Here is a 10,177-nt window from a genome sequence, read left to right as displayed (position 1 = left end):
ACACTTATCTCCTAATAGAGAGTGTCTCTGGATAGACTCCTCAAAATCTAGGGTCCAAAACAAGTATCCCAGCCCAACCAGCCAAAAAGACCACATATGACAAATTACTCCCGTACCCCTCCCTCCAGCCCACCAACGCCCTCGAGAAAATCATCCGCCCCAGGCCCCAGCCACGTCGTCCAGATCGCCACTCGCCCATCTCTCTCTCCCGCCGCTCTCTCCCTCTCCGCCCTTCTCCCTCCACCCGTCGCCGCCTCCGTCGCGCCCACCGCCGACTCCACCCCTCTCCCTCCGCCTGTCGCCGCCTCTCTCTCTCTCTCTCTCTCTCCCTCCACACGGCAAGTGGCGCACGGGGTGGTCGCGGGTCACAGTGACGGACGGTGCACGGCGTCGAGTGGCGCGACGAACGACGGTGGCGGCATCGAGTAGTGCGGCCCAGTGGCGGCGGTGCCTCCCTCTCCCTCGACATCGAGCCGTGGCGGCGAAGTGGCAGCAAGCAGCGACCATGCGAGAGGAGTGGCGGTGGGGTGGCCAGATCCAGCCTAGGCTTGCCGGATCTGGCCTCGGGCAGCAACGGTGGCGGCTCGTCGGCGAGGACAGTGCCCGGTCGCCCTCCTCCCGCTCCCCTCTCTTCCTCCAGCCGTCGCCGACAGAGCTCATCGTCATCGTCGCCGACGAACCTCCTCTTCACCGCCTCTCTCCGAGATCTGGCACGCCGCCAACCCCCAGCGCCACCTCCACCGCCGGTCCTAGTGCCGCCGCCCTCTCGCGAGGACAACGACAAGGCGAGGGGTGGAAGAGGAACTCTGGGCGTGGGAGCGATGGCCAAGGGACACTCACCCTCGCCAATGCGTCTCCCGGCTCGGTGTCTCAGCAAAAAGGTGGTGAGGAACGCTCCCCAGCGAAGGACCACGCGCCTAGCTAAGGGAACGGGTGCGGCTGAAAAGGTAACGGAGGGCGGACGGCCATTCCCCGGGCTACGACCCTAGGACACCGATTGTAGATGGCCTAACTCTTTAAGTCTCAAGCCACTGCATTCCCCACTGCGTGAGCGCCCGCCATCATCGTCGTCACGCCTCCGCCATCATCCTCACCTCCTCCGCCTCCCCTTGCACCGCTGTCCCCTTTGCTCCACCCCAGATTCCTCCGCAATCGTTATGGCTGACCTTGAGCAGGCTATCCTGCTTGTCTTAGACTCCCCTGTAACGGTCGTCAGCTCGCCTCAGACTCCCCTGTAACGGTCATCACCTCCCTGGTCGTGTGTACCGAGGCGCTCGCCTACTATGTCAGCGCCTGCGACGAGACCCTGCCATCGTCGTTTCTCCATGCACCGTCATCTCCACCTTCGCCTCCATATCGCTGAGGTGTTGGTGCCAGCATGCCGCCGCTGGTGGGTGGTGTACAGCTAGAGGATGGAGGTTTGGAGACAGTGGTTGAGAGGAAGGTGAAGGGAGGAAGGAGTGAAACAATGACGTATGGATCTCGCTATCATACTCGCAACGAAGAGTATATGTAGATGGAGAGATTGTTGGAACACAAAAAAAATATGGCGAGGGATACTTTTTTGTCAACTTGCCAAATGCAAAGATAAAGAGCCTGATTTGGATAGGCTGTTAGAAATACCCACGCCCCAATTAATCACATGTTACAAACATATCAAAGAGAATATAATGACATCGAAGTGCTCTTTGGTCATAAAACACATTATGCAAGTGCTCTTGCAGGGAATCAGGATGCTTGTAAAAATATATTTCTGCAAAGAGGATATTCTAATTCGACCATGATAATTTTCTTAATCTCCCTTTTCTTTGCGTCATTCTTAGTACGAAATCTCAATTCCTTCAACATCATACAACCTATATTCTCGTGCAGTCTCTTTCACTGCAGCTGCAAACTTGCTGTTTTGAGACCTCCACAGCACCCAACCCAACCTTGTTCAGTGCCAACGTACACTCGTGACTTCCCAGCATTTTGGACGTTACAAACAAGCATCCTAAGTAGCAGGAGTATATATGTACAGCTGCAGCAACCACATAATGCCATCTTCTTATTATTGGTGATTGATGGATCAGTTTTATCTACACAGGCTGCATTTTGCAGACTACAGTAGTATACAGTTATCCAGTCCCTCTACATGTTGATTGGTTGCAAATTGCTGACTATCCTCAAAATATTGTTATTGATCGGACTGAAAGGTGGAATGTGCGCTGTATTTGTGATTGCAGGTCATTGCCCCATTGGACTGAACACTGAATTCATGATTGTTTGGTAATATAATTCACTCATCATTCAACTGTTTTACCACTGCGTCGATCGGTAATGCTCCCAATGGGACTGATGACTCCAAACGCTTAAGCATGTCATCTTCGAAATGATCATCCTCTGCGACATCAGAAGATTCTGTAAACTCATGTTGTTGGGGTTCAAGTGTACCTGTCTCAGGCTCATCTTCGGTGTATTCAGCATTTAGGACATCTGGGTTTGATTCATCATTGGCCACAAGCACAGCTGGAAATGAATGTTCGACAACCTGAGATGTAACACTGAAGTCCTCTACCCTTGTAAGAAGGGAATCAGGTGTAAGAGCATCCACTTCAGCATCATCCAACATCAGTGCCACAGATGACTCAATCGCATTTGTCCATAGTTCAAACATTTTAGGTCTCAGTACTTCTCTTACTGCCAAACGGTCATCATCATCAGTGGCTTCATCTGTACAATAAATTGCATGTTAATCTAGAGAGTACAAAGCTCTTGAGAAAAAAAAACTATAAAATAACTGGAAAAGGAGATTTTGTTCACACAGAACAAAAGGGCAGCATGTGGTTTCCATGACATTCGAGCACCTGAGAGTATTACTAAATTAATCGCGAACTAAAACATCTGATAAATCATTTGCAGAAATAGATCCAAAATGCAAACACTGATTGCAGCACGCTATTCTATGTAAAATGTACATGAATTTTAAAGCAATCGGATCATGGTTACACTGCTTCCAGTTGGATCTTATATGGTTGTTATTATCACTGCTTGAAAATTTTCTCCTGTCTCACTTGTGATAAGGGTAGAAAGTTGAGGATACACACCTGAACTACTCTCATCAGATGACATTGGAACATTATTCTTTCGAATTTTTGGAATAAGAGTCAGAGGCTTTGGATATCTGGACTTCCATTCCTTGCCTCTGAACATTAATATCTGCTCATTGTCAAACGACAAAAGAACACAAGGAACAAGATCCTGCATGTACAGAAACAAGAAACTTTATCTGAGGGGGTCAGGAAGTATATACAGGTTTCGCTTCAACTATCTGCAATGACATGAAACAGAGAAAGGCATGGGGATGAGTTGGACCCTTAGTTTTGCTCCAATCTTTTTGTAGTCACTTGGATTCAACCCCTCGCAGTCAATCTTCACCAGATCACTTCCCTCAAAAGCATCTCGAACATCCCTGACAAGATAGATGTATATACCATTTTTTGCTGCAAAACAAAGAAAAAAAATAGGATGTCATTAATGGTAGATTTTGCTTATTTTCGTATTCTGTCCGTTACAAACTTACAGGGTAAGAGGTAAGTAATATACATGCCAGTAACCTCAGTAAATCCAGTATATTCCCATCACCAGATGGAAGACAGATATAACAAAAATCATAGTATTAGCAAACTGTATACACATTGGCGGAGGGTGGAGCAAACTAAAGGACAGACCAAGCAAACAAGCATATTTACAACCTTATCATGAGCATTCCGCTTTAGTATTTGGTTGCCATATTTTCATAATCAATAGTTTTCTTAAGCAATATCCATAAAAAAACAGGGGACCAAAACCCACTCTGGACTCAAGGAGCTCTGCCAGTGTCTATTACTCCATCCGGTCATAAATAATTGATGTTTAGGACAAGATTCAATCGAACTTTCAAAATCCCAATCGCCAAATTTGTTGGCAAATGAACTCCTCCATCAGGGAACCGTGAGGCCCCCTCTTTGTGAGTTCGGCCGGGGACAGCGGGTGAGATCCGAGTGCTTGGTGAGCGAAGCTGTGTGATCTTGAGAGGGTTCAATCCCCCAAAGACGATGAGACAAAAGGGGTTTATACAGGTTCGGGCCGCTGAGAAGCGTAATACCCTACTCCTGTGCTTGATTGATTGAGTGTAGAACACAAGTGCTTGGGGTTGCGAGACCCAAGCGCCAGTTCGCTCGGAAGTTCCTTCTCTCTTACTAGGCCTGGACCTCCTTTTATACCTCAAGGGGTTACCACATAGACCCAACAACCTAACTTTGTCGAGAAGTATTACAATATTTTACATTAAATGCATGTCTTGTTCCTTAACTTGGGGCCTACCACACCATGCCGCCTGACACGGGGGGCGCCCATGTCATTCACCATTTAATGGGTGAAGACTTCTGGGCTCCTATTACACCGGGAAACGGGAGCATAGCTTTGACCAGAGCGGGAGGACCGACTCCGGCTGGGATAAGAGGATGAGAACCTCTCACCATCATTATTTGATGGGACATGTCAGGCTGCACGCCGCCTGACACACGAGCAGCGCACAGGCGCACTACCCAGTCCCATCGGTCATTCGACCGGTCACAGACCGGTTGAGTATACTGCACGCGGCATTAAATGCGGCGTGGCGCGACCGCTTGGGTCGCCATAAATGCGGGTAGGTGGGCACCTATAGGTGGACACCTAACCCACCGTACGTGGTGACCTAAAGAGGGGGTCGGGGGAGCCCGACCCCTAGTCACGGGAGGGGGCGGTGGCCGCCCGACCTCGGGCCCGATCCCCCCTCGGGGGAGGGCCACGTGGCGCCTGGGGCAGCCTTCTCCCTCTAGTCTCGGCCAGGGAGTGGCCACCACCCTACCTCGGGCTCGACCCCTCTCGGGGGAGGGCCACGTGGCATTGGGGGGCAGCCTCCTTCATCTAAACATGATACCCCCGGGCCCATATTACCGACAAAATTTATATCAGAATAAATTTATAAAATTCTACTTCCTCCGTTTCACAATATAAGTCATTTTAGCATTTCCCACATTCATATTAATGTTAATGAATCTAGATAGATATATATGTCTAGATTCATTAACATCAATATGAATGTGGGTAATGCTATAATGACTTACATTGTGAAACGGAGGGAGTAGTAAGTTTATGATATTATGATACAGTAACTACTTTTCGAGGCAAATGTACATACACCATTATTTATGTTGTAAACTAAGCATTTGAAAAACTTATTCATGGTCAAAGTTTTATATGTTTAAGCAAATCTTATCCTAAGCATCAAATATTTATGACCAGAGGGAGTACCTTGCACACTTGCAACACAATCTTATAAATGATAAAAAAAGCAAAATGAGAAACCATGACCAAAAGGAAATTCCTTGTCAATTAGCTCTGGATTCATGGTACTAGGTTATGCTTAAATGGTGTAGAGCAGGGTTTAGGTTCCTTCAGAAATAAGCTACATTTATACTCACAACGGTGTGTTTGTACATGATTGGAATTGATGTCTATCATGCACTGTTTCCTATGGAACATGACACAGGAATAAAGCAAGGTTTCAGTATGTAAATACATCAAGGGGTTCTGAACATCGTGTAGAACACAAATATTCAGCCTAATCCATAAATACATACCTAATTTGCAAATTGGCAGCAGATCCTTCCCTCTTCTTCTCATTTCATCTGCTTCCTCTTTTGTAAGACCTTCTGGGGCTTCCTGTATAAGTTTTGGATAGACAGGAGTAGCTGGCTTCCAAAGCATTAGTGGATAACGAGGCCGGGTTCGAGGGTTGTAGTTTCTTCCACGGTATAAGAAAACTACACCACCTACTCGGTGAATAACCTTTCCGCCTGATTTTTCCTGTAATTGTGGATGTCACATGTCTGGAGCATAATAAAACAAGATACCTGTGTTGGAAAATGTTGAAGTGTGCATATATGAAAACAGAGGTCTTCTTGTTCCACAACATAGAGGGCTAACAATAGACAAGTCCTCCAGTCCAGGCTCATGTACTCTTTTCTAATAAGAAAACATGCAATTCTATTTTATGAACATACTCCTTTGGCTTCACAATATCCATACTGAAACTATTGTCCTACATTATTGCATTTTACCATGAATATAATAAATTTAAAACTTAGGGAATTGGGGGGTAAAGCCACATCCCAACCAGAGTCTTAATTCCCTTATGTACAAGAAAGGCCAAATAACATACAACATTTTTGTCTTATTTTCTGGTTAAGAAATTGTGATGCTATCTTACATTATATATGAGCCATTATGAAGACCAGGAAACAAAACGAACTTCACCAGCATCCTTCTCAACGTCAATAAATTCACTTAAGTGTAAAGAACACAACATAGCATTGAATTGCAGATTTATAAATGGTACTTCTCAACCATTCTGTGGATGGTACCAGGAGGTGGCATGTCCATATTCCCACAGTGCATGAATGCATGTACATGAGCACAATTCAAAAATAGTTATACTTGGTAATGGTAGATACCTCAAGGTGATAGCACAGATTCTTCATATCAACAGTTGGAACTCCTCGGCATCTCACTTTGCAAATTTCCTGGCGCCTCCAATGACAATGTATCATTTCCAACATGTTGTGGGTCAATCCATCCCTTCCTACAAGTACAAAAAAAAAAAAAAACAGAAAATGTATACTACTTAGTTATACTAGTATCAGCAACAAAGTTAGCTCTGCATTAATTTATCAAGTATTCAAGGAAAATGTCCAAGTGGTGCAGGAGTAAAGTTTTCCACAAAATGATTTTTCTTTTTAGTTTCCAGCTAGTTTTGACAAACATGTTCCAAGTTCTGGCCCAATTTGTTATCTCAATGACTACTACAACATTGATTATCATAGATGAAGTATGAGACTGTGGGCTGTGACATGATACTTAAGCAGCTGTGAATCTCAGCAGTATGCATATGCTTTGCACACTCTTTCTGTGCAATAATGGTGGTTGAGATATTTTTTTCAGCAAGGTTGTTGGGTACATGGCAAATTACTAATGACATTAGGTATATGTTATCTGTACAAGGTTCTGTGACAGGATGCTTTAAGACTTTTTTTTTTTTTGGTTGTGAATGAGCGCTTTGTGAGAGTGAATCAGACCTGCACAATTACTCATTGTGCACACACTACTCGAGTTTGAAGAAGCAGCTGCACATGATCGATGATGGATTCTAATCTCTCGGGTGAACGTCCACCCGTTTCTTGCATGCCACCTAAATGATTATGAAAAAATTCCAAAAAAATTCACAAGATAGGTTAATATGTAATATATCACTTCACAAACATGCAAGTTCAAATTCGACTTCTACAAGTTGTAACAAAAATAACAAATCAAACTCTAACTAGTATACGTATATTCACAGTCAAATTTGTTATTTTTGTTACAATTTGTAGAAGTCGAATTTGAACTTGCATGTTTGTGAAGTGATATATTACATATTAACCTATCATGTCAATTTTTTTGAAAACTTTTCATAACCATTTAGATGACATGCAACACTCGGGTGGACGTCCACCCGAGTGTTTAAAACAGTTTCCCGTTACTTCTGGCAGAGTTGTGATATAAGTAACACAGTCTAGCATCTTATCCTTAGAACAAGGAACCATTTCACATTTTATTGGATGGCATGGTACCACCACAAATTTAGAAGCATGACAGGCAGTCATCGCCAGAAGATCTACTACCAATATCTACCCATGTACGGGAACTAGATTTGCTTAGGCATTAATTATGAGTTAGCTGAACCATGTTGCTACCCAATGTGACAACTAACAGAACATGGAAAATCTCCGCAATCCTTCGTAAGTACAGATTATTACAGCTGTTTCGTGAAATTTAAACCAACATGTACACAAATTACTCAGTTTGAAGTACTTCCTGGTTAGATTGTAACACAATTCACTCTAATCTGAACTTCTGAAGTTTGGTCGATTAGCATCAGCAAAGATAAAAGATACTGTAGGAGTAGTATAGTACAGTTAGTTTACCGATGTTGAGCTGGCGGTTGTGCGAGATGTGGGGCTTGACGAGGTCGCGCACCTCGGCGGCGGTGAGCGGCTCGCCGAGCACCTCCTCCCTGCTCCTGCCGTCGCCGGGGCTGACCCTGGCCAGGTCCAGCTTCCTCCTCCCCCTCACCTCCATCATGATCCCGTGCGCGCTCACCGTCCTGGGCGCCTCCTCCCCGAGCGGGGTGTGCAGCCGCACGCCCCGCCGCCGCGCCTTCTCCTCCTTGGTCAGCAGCGGCGCCTTCCCCGTCCACGGCCGGGGCATCGTCGGCGGCGCGAACGGCAGGAACGCGGGCTCCCGGATGGCCACCGGCGGGGCGCGGGGGCACTCGGAGTAGCTGAACCGGAAGTCGAACGGCGCGCCCGGGAGCCGGAACGACAGCCCCGACGGCCCCACCACCACGGCCCGCCCGTCGGCGGCGTCGCTGGCGTCGGCGGCGAGGAGCGCCTCGCCCTCCCCCGCCGCCGCCACGGGTGGGACGGGCTTGCGGTAGGCGGTGCGGAGGTGCGGCGCGCGGAAGGCGGGGTTCCCGCCATTGCCGGTGGTCGGATTCGGAGGCTGGTCGTGGCGGCGGCGGCGGTTGCTGGGGAGGCGACGGGCGGAGGGGAGAGGCGGCGGCGCGGGGCGGCGGTGCTTGGGGTCGTAGCAGTTGGGGAGGGGAGGCGGCGGGGACGAGAAGAGGTTGGCGCGGCCTGCGCGGGAGGGGGATGGCCGCTGCGGCGGCGGCGGCGACATGGCGGGAAGTGGTCAGTTGGTCACTGGAGGGAGTGGAGGAGACGACGTCACGAGGAGGGAAGCAAGATAACGAAAAGATTTTTTTCGTTTCCCTTGTCGCTGTAGCCGTGGGCTACTGGGCCGTGGGCCGTGGGCCTTGTTTGTCTCAAACTAACGGTAGAGTTGAGAATTTGATTTGGGACTCTCTTCATCGTGGCTATCAGCAAGCATCACCAAGAGCTCCCAAATCGACTTACAATCCTGAAATATTAGGATTCAGCTACCAAGTGGATCCATCCTGTTTATGGGGCAAACCAACCAAATATTGGGATTCAATTTTTCGTGTCTTTTCAAGGAGGGGTGGTTATTGGGCCCAATTGATAGTCCCAATTCAGAATTTCTGGAAGTCAAATATGAGGGGGAAATTGGGAAGTGATTTTGTAGGTAGTTATTTAGATTTACTCCATCCATTTTATATCATAAGTCATTTTAATTTTTTTATATATCAAATTTCTTTAAATTTGATTAAGTTTATAGAAAAATATAGAACATCTACATAACCAAATTAGTCTCACTAAATCTAACGTTGAATATATTTTGATGGTATGTTTGTTTTGTGTTGAAAATGTTGTTATGTTTTTCTATAAATTTAGTTTAACTTTAAAAATCTGACTTATAAAAAAATAAAAATGACTTATAATATAAAATGATGGGAGTAAATTTTAAGGGGTTCTTTTTTCTCTTGAGATATGTTTCATACCTTTTGTTTATGTATGAATGGATTTATTCTTCTTTAGTGAATCCAAGAATGGCGGAATTAAATTGTTCAATTGTTAGAGTATGTGAGTGCACGAATACAATATACCTCCGTTTCACAATGTAAGACTTTCTAGCATTGCCTATATTCATTTAGATGTTAATAAATCTAGACATATGTATGTGTTTAGATTCATTAATATCTATATGTATGTGGGCAACGCTAGAAAGTCTTACCATGTGAAACGGAGAGAGTATCAAATTGTTCTATTGCTGATAAGTACAGTAGAAATTTTTACATATTTCGTAGGTCGATTATATCATCCCAAATTGGACCGTGTAACTTTGCCATTTTTTCAGTTTGGACCACCACAAACAACCCGTATTATGAAATACAGAAAAAATATCTCATCAACAACCTCAATCAAATCGACTTTGGTACACACCAGTTAACTTTTCCATCTATATGCATGTCATATTTCACCAGAATGGAGGGCATACAGATACAGGAATAGTAAAGAGAGTTAATTAGGTGATCCAAATCGAAAAATAGCAAAGTTATGGCCAGTTCAAAATAAAAAAGATTAGTTTAATGATGGTCAAAATAAAACTTCAATAATATAAGGCAGTACTTTTGAGTGCGTACGTACGTCGTTTTAAA

The 10,177-nt window shown here is 45.5% G+C and overlaps 1 protein-coding gene across 1 annotated transcript; it reads right to left on the bottom strand.

Moving 5' to 3' along the window:
* Positions 1-222: 222 nt before the first annotated feature.
* On the bottom strand, positions 223-8,823 carry LOC4326994 (CRS2-associated factor 2, chloroplastic). Its single transcript, NM_001409023.1, has 6 exons — positions 8,028-8,823; positions 6,519-6,646; positions 5,646-5,871; positions 3,355-3,482; positions 3,087-3,240; positions 223-2,712 (listed from the first exon to the last, which is right to left on the bottom strand). Exons 1-6 carry the CDS (start codon positions 8,779-8,781, stop codon positions 2,279-2,281), a joined length of 1,824 nt encoding a protein of 607 aa, NP_001395952.1. The 5' UTR covers positions 8,782-8,823; the 3' UTR covers positions 223-2,278.
* Between the last annotated feature and the right edge of the window lie 1,354 nt (positions 8,824-10,177).

Source organism: Oryza sativa, chromosome 1 (genome assembly GCF_034140825.1).
Source record: "Oryza sativa Japonica Group chromosome 1, ASM3414082v1".
Classification (NCBI taxonomy): Eukaryota; Viridiplantae; Streptophyta; class Magnoliopsida; order Poales; family Poaceae; genus Oryza; species Oryza sativa.
This window is presented reverse-complemented; position numbering and strand designations above follow the sequence as displayed.

Coding starts and splice junctions, on each gene's coding strand:
- LOC4326994 (NM_001409023.1), bottom strand. CDS start 8,781: ATGTCGCCGCCGCCGCCGCAGCGGCCATCCCCCTCCCGCGCAGGCCGC. Junction 6,647..8,027: donor CAACCGCCAGCTCAACATCG/GTAAACTAACTG, acceptor TTGTACTTGTAG/GAAGGGATGGATTGACCCAC. Junction 3,241..3,354: donor AGATTGGAGCAAAACTAAGG/GTCCAACTCATC, acceptor CTGTACATGCAG/GATCTTGTTCCTTGTGTTCT.